This window comes from Cucurbita pepo, chromosome 10 (assembly GCF_057944985.1).
Source record: "Cucurbita pepo subsp. pepo isolate OVF chromosome 10, ASM5794498v1, whole genome shotgun sequence".
NCBI lineage: Eukaryota > Viridiplantae > Streptophyta > Magnoliopsida > Cucurbitales > Cucurbitaceae > Cucurbita > Cucurbita pepo.
Window position 1 is genome coordinate 919,141 of NC_141807.1, and position 21,539 is coordinate 940,679.

At 37.3% G+C, this 21,539-nt stretch overlaps 5 protein-coding genes across 11 annotated transcripts; 4 read left to right on the forward strand and 1 right to left on the reverse strand.

Moving 5' to 3' along the window:
• The first annotated feature begins 25 nt into the window (after positions 1-25).
• Positions 26-3,493, forward strand: LOC111804106 (SGNH hydrolase-type esterase superfamily protein). The gene is made up of 6 exons (XM_023688799.2): positions 26-369; positions 499-635; positions 784-1,014; positions 1,502-1,569; positions 1,671-1,835; positions 3,098-3,493. The coding sequence occupies exons 2-6, from the start codon at positions 537-539 to the stop codon at positions 3,261-3,263; spliced, it is 729 nt and encodes a 242-aa protein (XP_023544567.2). The 5' UTR covers positions 26-369; positions 499-536; the 3' UTR covers positions 3,264-3,493.
• A 684-nt stretch (positions 3,494-4,177) lies between these two features.
• On the reverse strand, positions 4,178-13,660 carry LOC111803636 (uncharacterized protein At4g18490). 7 transcript variants are annotated; one of them, XR_015422786.1, is made up of 16 exons: positions 13,477-13,660; positions 12,239-12,328; positions 11,749-11,875; positions 11,328-11,516; positions 10,448-11,200; positions 10,010-10,192; positions 9,512-9,613; positions 9,190-9,375; positions 8,892-9,069; positions 8,684-8,751; positions 8,556-8,595; positions 8,270-8,422; positions 7,901-8,013; positions 7,729-7,810; positions 5,532-5,641; positions 4,178-4,553 (listed from the first exon to the last, which is right to left on the reverse strand). XR_015422786.1 is itself a non-coding variant. In XM_087127943.1 (15 exons), exons 2-14 carry the CDS (start codon positions 12,300-12,302, stop codon positions 7,747-7,749), a joined length of 2,220 nt encoding a protein of 739 aa, XP_086984069.1. In that variant the 5' UTR covers positions 12,303-12,328; positions 13,477-13,660; the 3' UTR covers positions 4,178-4,553; positions 7,729-7,746. The 7 variants fall into 7 exon arrangements, 5 of the variants coding, with proteins under 5 accessions (XP_086984069.1, XP_086984068.1, XP_086984071.1 ...); XR_015422785.1 differs by having other exon boundaries at positions 7,729-8,013; XM_087127943.1 differs by lacking the exon at positions 5,532-5,641.
• A 235-nt stretch (positions 13,661-13,895) lies between these two features.
• Positions 13,896-15,615, forward strand: LOC111803637 (HXXXD-type acyl-transferase family protein). The gene is made up of 2 exons (XM_023688142.2): positions 13,896-14,885; positions 14,970-15,615. The coding sequence occupies exons 1-2, from the start codon at positions 13,930-13,932 to the stop codon at positions 15,517-15,519; spliced, it is 1,506 nt and encodes a 501-aa protein (XP_023543910.2). The 5' UTR covers positions 13,896-13,929; the 3' UTR covers positions 15,520-15,615.
• A 527-nt stretch (positions 15,616-16,142) lies between these two features.
• On the forward strand, positions 16,143-18,135 carry LOC111803639 (magnesium-chelatase subunit ChlI, chloroplastic). Its single transcript, XM_023688143.2, has 3 exons — positions 16,143-16,332; positions 16,497-16,603; positions 16,965-18,135. Exons 1-3 carry the CDS (start codon positions 16,227-16,229, stop codon positions 18,012-18,014), a joined length of 1,263 nt encoding a protein of 420 aa, XP_023543911.2. The 5' UTR covers positions 16,143-16,226; the 3' UTR covers positions 18,015-18,135.
• A 1,916-nt stretch (positions 18,136-20,051) lies between these two features.
• LOC111804186 (E3 ubiquitin-protein ligase ATL41) lies at positions 20,052-21,035 on the forward strand. Its single transcript, XM_023688904.2, has one exon. The coding sequence runs from the start codon at positions 20,102-20,104 to the stop codon at positions 20,828-20,830; it is 729 nt and encodes a 242-aa protein (XP_023544672.2). The 5' UTR covers positions 20,052-20,101; the 3' UTR covers positions 20,831-21,035.
• Positions 21,036-21,539: the final 504 nt, after the last annotated feature.

A 21,539-nucleotide genomic window follows, 5' to 3' on the forward strand; every position in this document is an offset into this window, starting at 1 on the left:
GTCTCGAGGGTTGACCTCTTTTTCAAATCTGATACCGAATGCGATGCCGCTGTTTATGACGAGCATTCTACAGAATTTCTTCCCTGTTCCCATCTTCGGGATTATATTATTCCATTAGGAATTGCAATTGAAAGCTTCCATCAGCGCATACGTTTGGATCATGTCATCTTAACTTCAACTATTCGTGTGCTTTTTTCAAAATAATGAAGCTTCTCGATGCTCAGAAGTGGAGATGGGTATTTATATATACATTGTTTCGGCCATCGATGAGCCATCAAAATAAATAGCTTTTCGGAATTGGGCCATTAATTTTGCAGAGTAAAAGGAGAAGTCGATGATGTTGATGGGATTTTTCTTTTGGAGTTTTGGGTGAGAATCTTTTGAACAGGAATATATATATATATATATATATATATATATATGGGAGTTGCACAATTTTATAAAGTTTATAATTGAAAGGGTATTTAGTCATCTCGTGGGATATTGAATTTCTGTTAGGTTTCGGCCTGTTTCTGTGCAAATAACCCATTTGAAAGATGAGACCAAGGATTTATCTTTTCGGCGATTCCATTACAGAATTTTCCTTTGCTGATGGCGGCTGGGGAGCCGCTTTAGCCAATCACTTCTCTCGCAGGGTATCGCCTGTTTTCCTTTTCACTGTTTGCCTTGAGCCGCAATAAAAATCATTCCCATCTTTCTTTTCATCATTATTGTTCGTTTCTGATTCTGAATCTGAATCTGTGGGATTTTTGGTGCTTTTCTTTTGTTTTTGAATATGATTAGGCCGATGTGGTGGTTAGAGGCTACAGTGGGTACAATACGAGATGGGCACTTAAGGTGCTTGAACGAGTTTTCCCGGCATCAGAAGAACATAGCGGCGCCGGCGATCCACTTGCCTTGACGGTGTTCTTTGGAGCTAATGACGCTTGCCTTCCAGATAGATATGGTGCCTTCCAACACGTGCCTCTCGATGAATACAAGCAAAACCTTATTTCAATCGTCTCCTTTCTCAAGGTATCCTCTTGCTCCACGCGTCTGCTATGTTCTTTATCTGGTACATTCTCCATTGATTTAGCCAAGGTTCTGTTGAAAAGCAATAAGCTCTCCGGTTCACCCCCCCCAACGTTTTGGATTTATTTTAGTTTGAACATTGGTTAGATGTGGAGAAGATGTTAGATGCATGAGGCATGAATGATAATGTCTTTATCAGTATGAAACTTTTCTGGTGGATTCTAAAAGTAAAACAATTTGAGCTTAGGTCTGAAGGGTTCAATGGATAGTATTTGTGAGATCTCACAAACACCGGCGGTGTGCCAGCAAAGACGTTGGCCCTCAAGAAGTGTGGATTGTGAGATCCCGTCTCGGAAACGAACTTTTTTCCTTTTTTCTTTTTTGCTTACATGTCTTCACAAACAAAATAAAAACACAATGATCTAATCTATTCAACTTCTCTTTCTACCAATTCAAACAGAGTCTGAATTTTCTTCCATTTGATTTGCAGAAGCAATGGCCTGCAACTCGTATTCTGCTGATCACCCCTCCTCCTATTGATGAAGAAGGGCGTTTACAGTATGCTTATCTCTCCTATTATCTTTGGTTATTGAGAGATCTGAAGTCTCAAGTTTTTAAATAACACTTCTGATAATGGGAAATGAAAACGGTGTGTGCAGAAACCCTTACCTTGTAAATCCATTAAATGAGCCTGAGAGGACTAACAATGCAGCTGGTGATTATGCCAAGGCTTGCATTGCTGTTGCTGCAGAATGTGGGGTTTCTGTGATTGATATTTGGACTAAGATGCAGCAACTTCCTGGCTGGGAAAAGGCTTGTTTGAGGTATTTATGTGTTCACTCCTATGTTTGCGCAGATATCTTTTAGATTAGTAATTGGTTTGGATAATCTGATGCCATCATTACTATATTATTTGTAAGCTTTCTTGAACTCTGATTAGAATTAGATGTTATAGATTGCTGCCCTTTTTCCCTTCCCTTTGGTAGACAGTTGGGCTCTGTAACGGCCCAGATTCACCGCTAGCAGATATTGTCCTCTTTGGGTTTTTCCTTTCGGGCTTCCCCTCAAGGCTTTAAAACGCGTCTACTAGGGGAAGGTTTCCACACCCTTATAAATGGTGTTTTGTTCTCCACCTTAACCAATGTGGGACATCACAGTCGACAATTATGTTTCCCAACATTTTTCTCTATATGCTGTTACATACCAAGCACTAGATTGGAAAGCTTCTGTGGCTATTATTTAGATAGCTAAAACAAAAGAAAAATGGGGCCATTTGGTGTAACAAACACGTAGTTAGAGAGGACTACTTGTAACAGTTCAAGCTCACCGCTAGCGGACATTGTCGTTTTTGGGCTTTCCCTTTTGGACTTCCCCTCAAAGTTTTAAAACGCTACTTGGGAGAGGTTTCTACACCTTTATAAAGAATGTTTTGTTTCCCTCCAACTAACGTGGGATCTCACAATCCACACCCCTTCAGGGCACAACATTCTCGCTGGCACTTGTTGCTCTCTCCGATCGATGTGGGATCTTACAATTCACCCCCTTCGGGGTCCAGTGTCCTTACTGACACACCGCTCGGTGTCTAACTTTGATTCCATTTGTAACAGCTCAAGCCCACTGCTAACAAATATTGTTCTCTTTGGGCTTTTTCTTTCGAGCTTTCTATCAAAGTTTTAAAACGTATCTGCTAGAGAGAGGTTTCCACACCCTTTCTAAAGAATGCTTCGTTCCCCTCTCCAACCGACGTGGGATCTTACACTACTACTCCAGTGTCTCCGCTTTACTTTTCAATGAGCTACTTTAAATTATTTAGGTTCGGCGTGATAACCATTTGATTTGCTTTGTCCTTCACTTTCCTTGAATATGTTTACCAAATGGGAGACTATGTTAAGAGAGACAGCAGGGCTTCTCTGTGCTTATATCTATAAGTATCTAAAAGCCTATAGCACATCTATTGTCCATGCTCCTGCTTAAGGTGCTGTTTGGGTGTCTTTTCTCTAGACATTTAGAAGCTGCTTTATGAGATCATGTTTGTCCTGAATGTGCATTTATGTATACTACTTCTTGCTCGTCCATTTGGTTGCAGTGATGGGTTGCACCTGAGTCGAAATGGCAACACGATCGTGTTCGAGGAGGTTGTCCAGAAGCTGAAAGAAGAAGGATTGAGTCCAGAAATGCTGCCTGCTGATCTTCCACTTCTCTCAGAAATGGACTATAATGATCCTCTCAAAGCCTTTGAAGAATTACGATAATCTTCAATGGTGCAGCTCTCAGCCATAGCCGCCTGGTCATGTTAATCGGTTAGACTTACGAATGTGACTGCAACTTATTCTCATCCTATAAATGATTTATATTGTTTAGAATAATAATGATTTCTATTAGGACTTGGATTTTATTTTATTTCTTCACAACTGCATTATGTACATTTATGGGATTGTAAGCATGCAATGAGATCATGTATTAATCCTCGTTCATGTCGTTATTTGATGTGATCCCGAACTTCAAATCTCTTCCTAGACCAAGAATGTCTCATATATCCTCAATACTACGTAAAAATTGTGTCAAAAACTTTTTCCCCAAAAATTTAATAGATTTTTTTTTTATAGGAATCCTAATCGCATTAAGACGCTAAAGGCAATGCATCGATATCAAAATAAGTTATTAATGATACTTAAATTTTTGTAGTGTCTAGACGTTATAGGTAGTGTCTAATCGTTACCCTTATAATATTAGTTGAGCCTATTACAAATTGTTATGACATTATTTTAAATTGAAGAATGTTACATATTTATACATTATTTTAAAATAAAGAATAAGTTACATATTTGTATTTTTATTTTGAGACCAAATACAAATTAACAATTATACTTTGGTCAAATTGAACCTTATATAACAATCGAGGATTGTCAAGCATAGTCTTATCTTGACGAGTATCATTTAATGAGTTGTCTTAATAAATATTTAAGAGTTCGAAAAGAGAACTAACGCAAGCTACACAAAACAAACAAAAGATATTCTTTTAGAAAAGATTAGATTCCAAACAACAATATGTCTGGAGTTAAATATTGAAATAATTTCAAAAGGTTTTGGACTTTGTTGACTGTGTCAACATAAACGAGTAATTGTTGTAGAAGGAAAACTTCATAGGGTACGAAATTATATAAAGAGAAAAAACAAAAAAGGATTGCCATTACTTAGTCAGAAACACAAAATTATTCATCCTGGTTGCTACCCTTCTCAGAATTCTGTAAAATCACAAAATTTTAGTTTTGATCTTCTACATCAAACGGTCAACAGAATTTGAAGCTGATCGACAAACTGATTAAACCACAGGTAGAAGGATTCTGAAGATTAATGGTGGCGGGGATCAGGGCCTCCCGGTGACAGGCGCGCCACCCCACGTTGATGAATGCTTCCTGAGCCTTCGACGGCGACCAGCCCAATGTGAAAGTTCTCTTTGGAACCCAACAGCGCTGGCCGATATGTCTTAGCCGGAACGTTTGGGTCTGAGTTAAAGCCAACAAGTCGTCGAGAATCAGCCCCTGCAAAACAGTTCGAGACCAACAAGATCAGGCAGACCCACAAGCTAAAGTTGGCCATTGCTAAATATCAGTTTGTAGCGATGTGTTAAGTAATCTTGGGTATGTGTTAAATAAATCTTGGGTATGGCAGGTTTTTATACTCGCCAAAACCATCTTTTTTTAATCTGATTTGTCCTTACTGGATTTATTGGCTCAACTTAAAGAATCCAGAACTTGCCCTCTTACAGTACGTTAACATGGTAGCCGTCGGCGCCAGTTAACCAAAAAATTTGAAAGTCTTAAATCCTGTGATGTGTGTTGATCAGTACTTGACTCAGCAAACAAAGGAAATGTAATTCTACTTGGGATTAGTTGGGCAACCAACGAATAACTCGAAGTGAAGCCTAACAAAAACAAAAAAGGTCTACACAAGAACACATCCTAATTAATTATATAAAGTCTCCAAAACTTTATTGTCATTATTTTTTAAAGAAGAGGCATTTGACGCATGACAACTCAATCCTAAAAATTAAATGGAAAAATAAAAACTTCAAAGTTTATAAATTTTCTCAATAGAAAACAAACTAGAGGAGCAACTGTCAGTCAGCTCCGTCTCTCCATCCAGTTCACCAAGCTTCTTTACTCATTCCTAAAATTAAAATATTCTTAGTACACTGAAAGTAATTTCATATAACAATCACTTGTGGTGGTCTTATAATTTTTAATTTTTTTAATTTCCTTTAGTTGGGGATTTAAAGCTTTAACCTTTTGCTCAAAATTATAATGCCATAATTAACTAATTAATCATGCTCAAATCGGTAATCTTTATACCCTTAAAGTTTCTACCCAATTTTTTTTTTTTTTTTTGGGTCTTTTAACTTTTAAATAACAAAATTAAATAAACACAAGTTACAAAGTTAAAAAAGCCAGAAATATAATGTAACATGTATTAAAACAACTAATACTGTAATTAAATATGAATAGAAATCAACCACTAACCAGTAACTAGACGTGCTAGAACTTTTCTCCTCGATCCTTGTTAGGGATGATTGTTTTTGTTATTCTCTAATGAGCACATGGTATTTTCAAGAGGTAGTGGATTTGTGATACTGCAATTCAGATTTTCATTTACAAATACTTCGAGAAAGTTGGTGCATGCACTTTGGCAGCTATTTCCACTGCTCAAATATTATCCATATTTAAGGTAAAAAAAAAATGCTAAATCATTCGTTTAGTTCTTTAAGACAAGAAGGGCAAGCCTGGACTAGAACTAACCATGAAAGAGAAGAGACAAGGGGAATCATATATGATTGGAAAGAACCTGTGGTAAATGAAAACTTCCGAAGTAATGAAAGCTTCTGAAATCAGTAGTATCCATTCTCCGCTTAATGTAAGGAACACTATCTTGTTTTCACTAAAAATATTTGCAATTTTACCCTCCTTTAACTGAATTTGCCATACAGCCTACCATGACCTAATATTCTGCAATAAAGGGTTCCAAGGCATTGATAATACTCTAGAGGCTGAACCTAATTGGCAACTGGAAGTTTGTGATGATAAAATAAGGCTCCAAGTAACAATTCAATGCCGTATATAAAGCACCAGGACCATAAACTGCCATAAAATTTTCAGCTAATCCTCGAGGCACTGCCAGAGTATTTGAGGCCCACAGAAGAGGAATCATAAAAAAACAAGAATATACTTGTTTTATCTATTCCTTCTTTTTAAGATCACCATGGCGGCTTGGTCTTATTCATCTCTTTTCTCTTAATTGGTTGTGCGTGTTTATTAGTTATCTATCGACGATGCCCCAAGGATAAACAATGCGGAAGTTTAGATTTTCTCTTATGAAGCTACTCTGGATTTTAATTTATATAAAATCAGATCCAATATACCACAGAGAGATTTCATTTGAATAAATAAATGCATCCCAAAGAGAAATCCAATGTCATGCTCTTACATAGGTTGTTATTGGGTTGGGATACGTAGATGATAAAGTATTGAGTGATAATTGGATTTGTCTACCTGGCTAGCCAAATTTGTAAAGATGGTCTTCATCCCTCCGATTTGTTATTCATATGATCCATATTTCCTTTTCAGTTGACAAATGGTCTGCCGAACTACTTTTTTCTTCTACTCCTACTGATCTAGGAGAGAATCTCAATTTAATCCAACTTATCAACGCAGAGAACTAATAGAAATTAAATACATCTTAGTGCGAGTTCGGCCTTTCTATATTTGTCATTAGGTTAAGACTTTTTTGATGGTGACTTGCATTTACACCAAAAAACAAATTTGTCTTATTATTCCTTATGGCCACGTTTTGATATCGTATACATGTCAGATTTTGGGAGGGCAGTCAAAAGAATTGGAAGGTTTGAAGAGGAAAAGGAATGTAGACATTGGATGAGGTTTAAGAAGAAGCGGCCACAAAGCCATAGCTCCAATCTGACGAGTCCTAATACCAATCTTCCATAATATAAATTATCTTCTTCCAAAAATAAAAGAAGTTAATGCTAGAAATGGCAATTCGGCACCTGACAAGTTGGCCACCGCAACAAATTGACCCAAATGACGAAATGGAGTTTATTTTAGGTGCATTCCTATTTCAGCAAGTCATTTTCCTCTTTTCATTACTGAACTGGAAGTGCCATTTTGGTTTCTAGTTTCGTCCCTAGTGAATGAAGGTGAACTACTGAGCTGGTTCCAAACACGTCTCTGCTGCTTTGAGCTAATCTGAATGCATTTTAAAAATGATCATGATAAAAATACCCGCTTCAAACGCCTACCCAAATCCACTCTTTATCAAGTTAATCTGTATCGTCCAAATGTCTGTTGAATCAAGTTTCTTCAGTCTATTATCAGAAAAATAAGATCTACCTATATCCCAAGTTTTCGCTCCTGATCTGCAGTGCAATCTGCGGTTCGAGGAGCAGACAAGCAAAAGATAAAATGCTGCCAGCTGCGTAGTAACCAAAGTTTTCTCTCCATATTTTTATGTGTAGACACTATTCATTGTGCTAGAAAACCATATTTCATCAGTCTATCACTTAGGAAAATGAGAACGCACCATTCCTGATATACTTCTCTAGTTTTTCCATTTACTTCTGACAATGCAAAAAATGTACGAACTCTGTACCTAAAGAACCCAACAAAAATGTTCATAGGGTCTCGAAGTGGTTAGATATATGCGTACCTGTAAATTGACTAAGACTCAAGCTGCTTTTGTGTGAAGCTCCTTGGACAACATTTTGGCAGCAAATTTCTGAAGCTTCATAATGTCCGAACTTGTGAAGGAATGGGGCTTCAAATGAGGGAACGAGTAAAGAAAAACCCAAAGAAAATAAAATGAAATGCAATGGAAGGATATTTTCTCCTCATAGATGGGATGATTGAGCATGAGCAGATTATTGTTGTTAACAATAGCTCGGACTAATATTTCTTTGGCCTCTTCTTGCTTCTTTCTCAGCATATTACAGATCTGGTAAGAAAATAAAACTAACAGATTCGTGAGGTATCTATATCAGGTTACTCTTAAAAGTGTAATGATTGTATTTGCAACATTACTGAAAGCATTTAAATTTCTGATCATATCCCCTTCAAAGGATGTTTTGAAGTTTATATTTTGTCACTTGATTAGTGGTTATTGTATGTCTCTAGCTCCTTTTTCCAAATGAAAAGAATCAGAAAGTTACTGTTCAATCTGATAAAAGACAAAATAATCTACAGTTACTTACATCTTCCAGCTGCTGTGAATAGGCTTCTGCTTTTTCAACATTTCGATCATTTTCCAAAACCAAAGATATTTCCAATTCCATCGTCTTTGGCACGCGAGGATTTTCAATATTGGAAGCTAATTGGTCATGGGAAGCGGTAGTCATACTTTCAACCTGATTGCAACATAAAAGAAAAACGGAATGGAATAATGACTAACAATGTCTCGTTTTTGTTTTCTTAAAGTATTTAATGCCCCATTCAACTTTCTCATTTATATTAATTAGAAACTCCAATTCACTGTGAAACCTGTTCTTCTATCTTTTTCTTCAACGGCTCTTTAGTGTTTCTGCAAGTGATTTGGAAAGCAACTCACTAATAAAGAGAATCATCACAGTAAATAAAAAAGATGAATGAGATTAATGGTATGCTGCTACCTAGATCCACTAGGTGATACACAGAGGTGCTTTAGAGGTTTTAACCCCTTTGGATCTGCATTTGGTTCCTGTAAATAATTTTTAAGTAAATATCCATGATATCTACTTGAAACTTATGGAGAAAGAACTTTCTTGAGGTTTTGGCATTAAAAAGCATAATTATTCTAGACACCTCAGTAACGTGGGGTAATGAGCTAAAGATATAAACCTCTAGGGCTTTGCGCTTCATGTTGGAGATTAAAAGTTCTTGTTTCTCGTTTTCAGTACAATAGCCAATATCTAACTTTTTACTTCTTTGTCCTGCTTCCGTAGTTTGTTCTGATTCTCCTAATTTCCTTTCTTTCACAGTTCCAGTACTAGTTGGAACTTGCTTTCCTCCAAATGCCCTAGACAAAGAAGAATGATGTGATCATACAATATTAACCAGTATATTTCGAAGAGATGTTTGAAAAAAAGAATATATATATATATATATATATATATATATATATATATGAACAGCATACCTATAAGTCTTCAAACTGGAAAGACCGGGAAATATTAAGCCAGTTTTAAGAGAACAAAGTTTACTCTCTTGGGCTGAAATGGTCTTTGCGCTTCGATTAGGTATCATTGATAGTTTCCATAGTTCCGGATTGCAATATGCTTGAGTAGTTGTTTTCCCACATAAATTGCCAGGTTTAACTCTGGGACTACAATGAAAAGAACTAACATAAAAAAAAAATATACTATTCTGCATACGCTTGCTAGGAATAGACGATTCCATCTCAAAATGAAGTTTAAGGCTTAGTCCAAACATAAAATGGGAAAACCAATAATATACGTCACCTTGAAGCTCGAAGCTTTCCTACGCTCTTTTCACTTTGTACTACAACTGGCGGTGCTGTGTTTGCTAATTTATTTTGTGGTCGAGAGTCTCTGCAACGATTTCTGCGATTCGTATATAATCAGAACAAAAACATCATAGCCAAATATTATCTTATTGAATGGCCATGACCATACGATCATGGAGAAAGTGTAATTTTCAACTGTTGTGAACTATGAATTCCAGAATTTTATAGTACAAGGACATCTAACAAAGCCAATGCTGCAAAGCTGTAGTGGCTCAAACTGAAAAGTTTATGTTAAGAAGCCTTGCTTCACATTACCGAGGCTGCTAGAAGTCTTTCCATGGCCATATGCTACAGTTATCGTGTTTGTTATTAGTCTACCATCAAATATCATATCATATAGTCGACCAACTGGTCTCAAAGCTCCAATAGTGCGATTGTAATATATAGTACATTTTGATAAACAAGAGGCATTGGTTATTAGAAAACAGCGTACCTGTCTCCAGCTGCAGGAATTTGATTTGGAGCATCAATTCTATTCTTCCCTAAAGTGAAAAGTTTCGTACTGATAGATGATGCTTGATATAGTTGAGATTTCCTAACAACGTCTGTTTTTGAAATTGAGTAATTCCCTCTCACTTCTTTTTCTTTCACTGTCACTTCATTTACCGGTAGTCCTCTGCATCAGGAAATTCGGAAAAACAAATGCTATGAGATAACATCATGCATTTCTTTAAAAGCTCAAATAACGGATTAACTCATTTAAAATGAGTTTGTGTAAATACATGAGGTAAATAATTTCCAGCTGTGCATTTCTCTTCAACGACCCTCACATTCGAATTCAGACGATCAGAACTAATATAACTTAGTGAAGTTTCGTATTAAAATATTTTGTTCATCTATTACTATAATACGATAAAGCATAACATCTGACCTGCATAAAGGAACCATAGACGGTTTCAATTTCAAATTGTGGTTTTCTCTGATTTCCTGCGTGTCAAGCAGAAGCTTCCTCGGGGCATCTGAATTGGAACAATCTTTGAGGACTAAATGAACTTCAGCCAGTTGAACATTGTCAACAACTTCATTCAGATGACTGTATTCCGACTTATTTTTTTCTGTTGGATTTCTCTCCGTTGCAGAGAGATTTATCGGAGACAAATAGCTATGAGGCAATTTTTTACAGCAAGCTACATCAGAATCTATGATTTCATCAATAACTTTTCCAGTTCCACCTGAAACTACTGTTAGTTCTCCTTTTTCCGCACAAATTTCAGACTGTGGTTCCGAAGTACATTCAGGTGCATAATTTCTGGCAATACACCTGACAGGAACATCATGAATGACTTGATGACTACCCTTTGACAATTCTTTTTCAGGTAAGCAACCTTTTTCATTTGTAGCTGGTGCTGTATTTCTTGCTTCATGTGATGTACCATCAGCAACTTCTGACTCTAGCTCACCATGATCTCCATGAAAAATCTCAACTCTAGAACTGGTCTCGTTTCCTGATGCTGGAAGTGTCTTGGCTATACTAGTATTATCAGTTGCAGTATTTTCTTCACCTATATGGATATTAAAAGCTTCATGCTCGACTCTAGAAGAAGAAACTGCCTCGGTATCTTGCTGTTGTTTACAAGTCCTTTCTCCATTTTGTAAGCTTTTATCAACATCAAAGCTGTCCAGTCTTATTCCAGACATAAGTAATAATGAGAAGTTGTAAGTTAAGGTTCAAGGTCATGGCTATCTAAAAATTAAACATGATTCTTAAGAAATAAGGTCCAAGCGTTTCCCTAATTGCCTTCTCCACTTACTCTTTAAAATCAAAAGAGAAATTTAAGCTGTCCATATCCCTTTGAAGATTTTCTTTGGGTGATCCTTCTTTACCACTACTCCTAGCCTTTTCATTCTTTTTGGGCGGGGATGAAAAGTCAAGATCTGGCATGTCAATCTTGAACGATGATAACTTTTTAAAACTTCCATCCAGATTGAAATCAACATCCCTGAAAGAAAAGAAATAATATTTTTCAGTAACATGAAGCCTCCATTGATTATTTTCTAACATGGTGTTTGAGATCCCACTCCACTTGATGTTGTAATGCACGAACATGAAATGAACATGTAGCAGGACAAATATCCATAACTGAGACTGTTGAGGGTTGAAAGATGATAGGAGGAAATCTATTAAAAAGATCCAATTTTCTAATAGTGGCTCAAATAATTGCCAATACTTACAAAGTTCCAAAATCAAAGGCCTTATTCTTGCCTTTGGAGACCGTACCAAAACTAAAGTCCACCATGTCATCCTCTGCCACTGATATTGATTTCCAGGAGTTCATAAATTCGTCACCAATGTCCTCATCTGTGTCAAGGTTAGTAGAGGTTCTATTACATTTTTTTTAGGACCTTAAAATTACGGATTCAGCCATTTCACATTATTTGTAGTTTGAACATGACATCTAAAAAATAGATAGATCAAGTTGCTTCATTACACTTCATTCTATGCATAGAGTACTAATGTGGCTTTCTAAGGTATTCTTTCTCTTATTTATAACAACTCGCGTATCATAGTTTCGAACTTTGTATACCACTAACTGATAAGGAGTTATGGTAAGCACTGAGAGAAATCAAACATTAAGTTATTAAACTTCCTTCCCTAAGAAGGGTAATCAAAACAAGTCACTGAGTTATGTTCCCTCTACATATGTAAGCTAAAAGTGCATACCTAGAAGGGAATCTTTTTTTCTAGGATCAGTAGCCAAAGATGCTCCTTTCCTTGGTTCTGCCATCCACTTGTACTGGACTTGTTTGACTCCTACAAATGGTGAGCGGACAAGATGACGTTTCGACAGAGAATAAACTATTAGAAGACGATGTTTCCACTAAGAATTCATCTGAATTTCTCAAAATTTTCCTATTCCTATCAACACCCCCCACCCCAAAAGAAAAACAGAAATGAGAAAACAACAGGCGACTTGACAACAAAAGATACAAGGCCAATAAAATGGTAAACTATTTAAAGTGATTGTCAGTTCTCTTTTATTCTCACCTGAAATAATCTGAAATTTGTGCATAGTTGGGTCGATAATAGATTCAAATTAATATATTAAATAAATAGGATGTTAAGTTAAACCAATTTGTTCTGTGGAAACGTAGTGAAAACCTTTAAAATTAAACAGCAACAGAACTGCACTAACCTGCTCTTCAATGGAAATGTAATTAACGATTAAGCACACACAAGGTGCAAAATAACACTAGGTAATTCTTCTGATGGGGAATCACAAACTCCAGCCATTATTCGACACCAGATTGCTTGAGGAAGTGTTCCAGAGAACACTTGTGGAAAGTTGAAACGAAAGCATCAACTCAGATTTCTGAGAATGATGTTCCAGGTCAAGGTAGGTTATAAAGTGAACAAGATTGAGCAGAGCTCTGTGTGTACCATGTACATTGTACACCTATACTAATACACATTATAAGATGATAAACTCGTAGGTAGTAATTACGTAATTAGCGTTTAAAAGAAGAAGAAGACGAGACCTGTAGTAAATTCCAACGGAATCAAAATTACATCAATTTTGGAAAAATGAGAAGTGGACGAATGAGATTGACTTGATTCAAACAATGGAATTCGAGTAGTCGGCAAAAGAGGAGCACATGACTAAATTCCAACGAACTATCAAATGAATCAATCAGCTGAAAGTTAATGACTAAAAAACATGAAGTTAAGCACAGAAGGTAAGCAAATTAGTCCTACAAATACAAAATGCAAAGCATGCAGAAACAAAGGTCTCCAAAGGATGACAGATGAACCTCAAAAGAAAATAACGGAAACTGATCATACAGAATCAAACGACTACGGATTCAGCGAAGAAGCAAAATAAGAGATGACATTTTCACGAACAACAATATGTGCGAGTTTGATCCAATGTCAGAGCGATAGAAATAGAGATAGAGAGAGACCTGGAATTTCACCGATAGGATAGAGATGCTAACTGTGGCTGTGTGCGGAACATGCAAAGCTTTATTCAACTGTCTGCATTTATATGCAATTTTCGTGTTTATGGCGCGCAAGGATCATTAGCGCAGCGGTTACATCGACTGACCGCTGGGCAGCGCTGGGATCATTTGTCAAGAGCTTCATTTTTTTTAATATTTTTTAAAAAGAAAAAATAATATATTACCGAGTTTTTTTTTTTTTTTTTTTTTTTTTTGCCAGTATATTATTCCAATTTTACCCTTAGTGTATGAACAAATGTTTATATTTTGTTTATAAAGTATATATTAGCGACGTGTATTCAAATGTAATTTCAGTAGTAACATTAACTATCATTTAAAAGACATTATAAATTATAGATCAAAAATAAATATTTAGTTTGAAATAAAATGTTAGGCTGAATTTATAAGAGACGCAGTATGCTCCACGTCGCCCCCAATTACCACACACCAAACGGCAACGTACCCTCCACCAACCGCGCCAAGCGAGAGTCTACAAAATCAAGACCAAAATGCACCATTTGCATCCCCACCGGGCCACCACCTCACCGCCGTTCGAACAGCACAGCCATGCGAGTCACAGTATCAGCAACCACTCCCATTCTTCCCTCTCATCCCGCCTTCGCTCACAGCCATGTCCTCCCTCTTTCTCATCTCGACTCAGATCCCAATCTCCGTGTCAGTTTCCGCTACCTTCGGGCCTATGTCTCCACCAACGCCCACCAATCTCCTACCCCCGATCCCGTCGACGTCATTGCTACTGCCCTCTCCTCCGCCCTCCTCCATTACTACCCACTCGCTGGAACTCTCCGCCGTCAGAATCACCGCCTCGAGATGTTCTGTGCTCACGGCCAAGGCGTCCCTCTCATCCGCGCCACCGCGGACTGTGAACTCGCGTCTGTTGATTACCTCGATAACCCGGACGAAACTTTTGTGGAGCAGTTGGTGCCCGATCCGGACGAGAATGAGGGGCTGAACCACCCTTGTAGTCTACAAGTGACTCTGTTCGAATGCGGTGGGTTCACTCTCGGGGCTTCCATTCATCATTCTGTGTGCGACGGACTTGGGGCAACTCAGTTTTTCAATGCTGTGGCTGAATTAGCCCGTGGGGCGAGGACGGTGTCGATCGAACCAGTCTGGGACAGGGCTAGTTTGTTGGGCCCGAGGAATCCGCCCCGAATTGAGGTACCAATCGCAGATTTTTTGAGTTTAGAACATGGAAATTTACCCTACAGTCAAGAAGTTGGTGCGGTGGTGAGAGAATGCTTCCCTGTTACGGACGATCAACTGGAGAGGTTCAAGAGCATGTTGTTCAAACAATCTGGCTCTCGATTCACCGCGTTTGAAGCCCTGGGTGCATATATATGGCGCGCCAAGTGAGTCGAATTCTTCCATGTCTGTTAATTTTGTGTTCCTGGTCTTTGATTGTTCTAACTTTTGGGACTTCCTCCCATTCCCAGAGTGAAAGCCTCGGAAATTGCAGGCAATGAGAAGGTGAAATTCGTGTATTCGACGAACATACGGAAACAACTAAAGCCGCCATTACCGGTGGGTTACTATGGCAATGGTTGCGTTCCAATTTACGTTACACTCACTGCAGAGGAGGTCAGAGAGCAACCCATTTGGGAGACGGCGAAGAAGATCCAGAAGAGCAAGATTAATATAAGCGACGAGTATGTACGGTCGTTCATTGACTTTCAAGAGATTCATTGTGGGGATGGAATCACTTCGGGAAAAGAAGTGAGCGCGTTCACAGACTGGAGACATTTGGGGCATTCGACGGTGGATTTCGGTTGGGGAGGTCCGGTTACGGTACTGCCACTTTCTCGTTTCCTTCTTGGGAGTGTGGAGCCTTGCTTCTTCTTGCCTCATTCTTCTGCAACTTCGAGCGTGGCTGGGTTTAAGGTCTCCGTCGCTTTGAGGAAACCGGCGATGCCCTGTTTCAGAGAGGAGATGAAGAAGTTTGGTGATGATGATTTCGGGGTTATTGAGCTAAATTCGCTTCTCTAATACCCAAATTTCGATCAAATTATATATGAATTGTGTAAATTGTCAATTTGTTCTTGGAAGTTTTAATAAAAAGCAACATTTTTTATTAACTTATCATTTCTATATTCCAACATCATCGGCCCTTTCTAGTAATCTAGATCGTTATTAATATTTCACTACCCAATCATCTAATACTGTCCCCATTGATACCAGAGGCCTTTTGAGAAGTCCAACAAAGTCATGAGAGCTAATTTAGATATTCATCATGAATTTATAATAAAAAAATATTATCTCTCTATTGGTCTGAGCCATTTTGGAGAAACTCAATGGTCATGAGAATTATCATACTATCATACCATCATACTATTATGGAGTCTGAATTCATCTAACACCAGATAATACTTTTAAATTTTGTTTTGTATTCAAAATCTTTTTTTTTTTTTAATTGTAATATTATTTTTAATTTCTTACAATTACTTAAAAAATATTATTTGAGTAAAAAAAAAATAAATTAATTAAATAATTAAAGATATTTTATTATAATTTAGGGTATTAATTTAGCCTAAATTTTTTTAAGGGTGGGTATGAGTGTATGAGTAGGCTAATAAGCAGAACTTTGGAGAGAAATCTATCCACTCTCTTATCCGCAACCCAACGAACCAATACAAACCATTTATTAAGGTTGAGAAGGAGTTTTCAAGGATTCGCACCCACAGTAGAACTCAGTCATGGCGTTCGCTCTGGGAGGACCTTCCTCAACTGCGATCTTGGCCTCTCGATCTATCTCTTCTCCCTCCCCTCGGCATTTTGCCCCTCTTCTGTCTCTAACTCCAGGTACATTTCCATACAAACTAACCAATTTTCTCTCTTGTTTTGCTTATTGTCGTCTTTTAATTCGTTTTTAATTTCTTTTATGCTCTCTTGAACCCTAATATTTGAAAATCTGATGATGAGAATCTTGAATTTCAGCAGTTCTTAAGAAGTTGATAATTTTGCAGGTCATGGTAATGGGAAGAAGTCTTTTGGGAGTATTGGGATTCAGGGGAAGAAAGGAAGGCCTCAGGTCCAATGCAATGTTGCCACTGAAATAAACACTGTCGAGAAGGTTTGTTTCCCACCACCTACAATTTAGTTCGTTTCTGTGTATACAAGCTGCATTCATGAAGCTCTTTAAAACTACTTTTTGTGTTCCAGTTCTAGTAAGCTAACTGTAAACTGAAGAAAATTTGATGGCATACAATTTAAGCCTTTTCGACTAGATTTACAATTTCTTGAATATCGCAATAGATGGAGGACAATGGTTGATAAGAACTTTACTTCTATGATATCTTAGCTGGTTAATGAACTTAGAGGATCTTGCTTTAAACAATTCTTTTACAGTTTCTTTAGAATGAAAAGAAAGGGGAAAATAAGAACGATTGGATTTCAAGATTAGATGAGTGAATAATATATTCATGACTTTTCAGGCTGCGAATATCTCAGAAGAGAGTCAGAGGCCTGTTTATCCATTTGCTGCCATAGTAGGGCAGGATGAGATGAAACTATGCCTTCTTCTGAACGTTATTGACCCCAAAATCGGAGGTGTCATGATCATGGGTGATAGAGGAACAGGAAAATCAACCACGGTTAGGTCCCTGGTCGATTTGCTCCCTGAAATCAGAGTTGTGTTTGGGGATCCCTACAATTCTGACCCTGAGGACCCTGAATCAATGGGTATTGAAGTGAGGGAAAGTCTGGGGAAAGGAGAGCAACTTTCAGTGGTGATGACCAAAATCAATATGGTTGATCTCCCATTGGGTGCTACTGAAGATAGAGTTTGTGGGACTATTGACATTGAAAAGGCACTGACTGAAGGTGTGAAGGCGTTTGAGCCAGGCCTTCTTGCTAAAGCTAACAGAGGCATTCTGTATGTGGATGAAGTAAATCTTTTGGATGATCATTTAGTTGATGTCCTACTGGATTCTGCTGCCTCTGGTTGGAACACAGTTGAGAGAGAAGGCATTTCCATTTCCCATCCTGCTCGGTTCATTTTGATTGGTTCAGGTAATCCAGAAGAAGGGGAGCTTAGGCCACAGCTGCTCGACCGGTTTGGAATGCATGCACAAGTTGGCACTGTAAGGGATGCCGAGTTGAGAGTGAAGATTGTCGAGGAGAGGGCCCGGTTCGACCAGAATCCTAAGGAGTTCCGTGAATCTTACAAGGTTGAGCAAGAAAAGTTGCAACAACAAATTTCCTCAGCTAGGAGTTCACTTTCTTCTGTGCAGATAGATCAGGATCTGAAAGTGAAAATCTCGCGAGTTTGCGCGGAATTGAATGTCGATGGATTGAGAGGCGACATCGTGACTAATAGAGCTGCAAAGGCTCTTGCAGCCCTGAAGGGAAGGGATAAAGTTGCTGCTGAGGACATAGCTACCGTGATTCCCAACTGCTTAAGACACCGTCTTAGAAAAGACCCATTGGAGTCCATTGATTCTGGTTTGCTTGTGATTGAGAAATTTTATGAGGTATTTAGCTGAGAAAGGTGATACAGGTAGCCTTATCTTTGCAACTCCTTTTGTAAGTTGTTACAAAGTGACACCATTGTGCTTTTTGTTTGTAGTGTTTCATTTTGCATTTATATGAGCAGAACTTTACAGATTTGCAATGCACAGGTAATGCTGTTTAGATACAGGAAAAGAAGCAGTAGAATTGAAGCCATTTATGGTACTTCAGCTTAAGCATTGTAAGTTAAAATAATTTCAAAATCATTAACACGTTTTGCATTCTATAATGGCATCCATTAGGTAAGGTGCTGTTTCTTCTTTCTTAGTGTTCTCTTCATCATCTTCAACGCTTTTTTTTTGGCACCTTTTTCTTCATCCATAACCAGTTGATTTTCCATTTCATTTCCATACTGAATATCATCACAACTCATGTGTGGGATCTCACCGTCCACTCTCTTGAGTCAGCATTTTTTCTTTTTTTTAAGAAAGAATTTTGAAAATTATAATGTGTTAATAAATGAACGGAAACCTAAATATGTTTCTTTTCTTGCGTTTCGAACACGAAGCTTGGAATCTGTCTTTGATTTCGTTTTCTGTGTAATAAAACATGAATGATCTTAGAAAAATCATCTTTGTTATTTAAGTTCCCAGTTTCCAACGATGCTTTAAAAGTCAAGATTTAGTTTTCTGTGTAATTAAACTGAAAGCGCCAATTTATTTTTCCCCAAAAAATAAATTTTTTTTTAAAAAATGTACCGTTCAATTTGAAAATTCATAGAAAATTCCCTACGAGAAATGTGAAGTCAAATTAGAAGTAATATCGTAATGCCTCAATTTTCCGCCCCTTTATTCGGAATTAATTTTATTTATTATAATTAAATCTTTTTTATTATTTAGTCTCTCAACACGTGCCTAGGATACTTTATTTATTTATTTATTTTATCATATTCATTATTTCCAGCGCATTTACAAATTTTTAATAAATCTTTTTTCAAATCTAATTTAAACACACTACAGTCCATTAGACATTAATTATAATAAATTAATCATCTTATTATTGCGATGAGAATAAACATAAAATAAATAAATAAATACAATATACTCGAGCTAATATGATTAATTATATAAAATAAAATTGCTAATATAGGATATGAATTATATTGTTCGTTAATTGTCATTTGTAATAGCTCAAGCCACCATTTTAGTTCATTATATATTGTCGTCTACCTTACCGTTTTAAAATGTGTCTATTAGGAATGATCAGTTCCTTTGTCAAACTGACGTGGGATCTCACATAACCCAGAAAAGAAAGCCGAACAATATCTGCTAGCAGTTGGTTTCGGCTGTTACAAATGGTATCAAAACTAGACACCTAACAGTGTGCCAGCGAAGACGCTAAGCTCCAAAGAGGGTTGATTGTGGGATCTCACATTGGTTGTAAAGGGGAATAAAGTATTCCTAATCAAAATGTGGAAACTCTCCTTAGTAGACAAGTTTTAAAACTGTAAACAACACATGTAACTGCCCAAAATAGACAAATATCAGCCAGGTTGGACATTTAAATTGCAAAATTAAATATTAATAAATGTATATATTTATTTAAAGTTGTAATGAAGGGACTCGCCTTGCACCAGGTATACTTATTTAGTAAATAATTATTGCATTCATAACGCAATTATAGGCTATTTAATAACCTAATCTATTTATTAAATAACAAAAATTACTTTCAATTATCCCAACTAGATATGTATCTTGCGCCAAAAAAATCGTACATTCAACCAAGAAAAAATAGAAAATATTACCAAAAAAAAAAAAAAAAACTTTGAAAATTATAAGTAATAAATGTTAAAAGAGGGGGCCAAAATACAATTAACATAAGTTGTGGCCCAAAATAAAATTGAGACCAAGTTTTAATTTTAACGTAATTAAAGTCAATACTGAAATCGACGGCTATGAAAGACTTAAAGAGTCATCTTTTGCCGAATAAATATAATGAAATTTTAATCTTTCAAACTTAAAGTTCTCCAAAAAAAAATTTAAATTAAATTAATAAATATATATATATATATATATATTCGTATGAAATTAAAACCAAAACACAAAACGCCCTTGATTCAATCATGGGTTCCGACGACGAAGATCATCACTTACGGAAGTTCCAAGCCCGCCACAAGATCATGATCTCTGCAATTTTCAGTCTATTCGTCGTCGTTTTGGTCATCCTCTTCCTCCATTTTTATCTCAGATATCTCCACAGGCGCCGAAGGCAATCCAGATTAATTAATCTCGAACACCAGATTTCACGGGCCGATCGCCAGAATCATACGGCGGCGACGGCACTGGCGCCTAAGGCCGGCCTGGACCCTGTTCTTATAGCCAAACTTCTGCAGGAATCTATCCACAAGCAAGCCGATCATCACGGTGAAATTGTGGAGTGCTCGATTTGCTTGAGCAACATCGAAGAGAAAGCCACCGTCAGGATTCTCCCCAATTGCAAGCACATATTCCATGTGGAGTGCATCGATATGTGGCTTTTTTCCAACACAACTTGCCCTGTCTGCCGGACGGCGGTGGAGCCGATAGTTACAGCGACGGAGCACGGCGAGGCTCCGACGGCTCCGCCATTAGAGGAAGAGCAATCCGGGTCTAGGTTCAGCTCGTTTAGAAGGACAATGAGCAGAGAACGGTCTCAGACAGTTCAGCCGACGGCTCCGCCATTGACGGAGGAGCAATCGAGCTCGCGGCTGAGCTCTTTTAGAAGAATGATGAGCAGAGACAGAGAGAGATCGTTTAGGGTTCACAGTTGTGGAGAAGGTTCGGTTCGACCAGCAGACATGGAGAGGCAATGATTTCAATTTTTGTACAGCATACACACACTTGTTATTGGCTTACAGGTTCGTGCTGCATGAACACAATTTTATAAACCATCACTGCCTCTGTTTTTGTTCTTGGGTGTTCCAATATTGTTCTAATAACTCAGGATTTTTGCTTGCACTTCGCCTACTTATTCTTTATACATTTGCTTACATGTATTTTTTGTTCAATTATTTGCAACTTTCTTCCCTTTCCGCTATAATCCTTCATATGCCTTTGCTTTTCATGCATATGTATATATATAGATATGAAAATTTAATTTCCCAGACTTCAAAAGATATGAGTAAATATCCCAGAGTAGAATATGTGGTTCTTGATCATTATCGTGAGTTATACTCAAATTAATTTTTATATTCATGTGACTTGGTCTAGATATAAGATTAAACTGTGACCCTTGGGAAGATTAGTTAGGGAAATTCAAATCAAATTTCTAGAGGAAGTTGTTGATTTCAATATGAAGATTTTTCAAAGCCGCGTAGGATCTTAGGTTACTTTATTGAAATAATAGCTTCTTGTTTCTGAATGTTTTACCATTATGGTACGTATGAAAGGAGTTTTAAACCTGCTATTCTCAATTTGATTTAAATAATAACAGTTTGGTCAAACTCACGTATGAATATAGCTCACCTGCTCAATATTTGAATCCAGTTTTATATTTTTAATTCATATTCTTACGTATTTTCC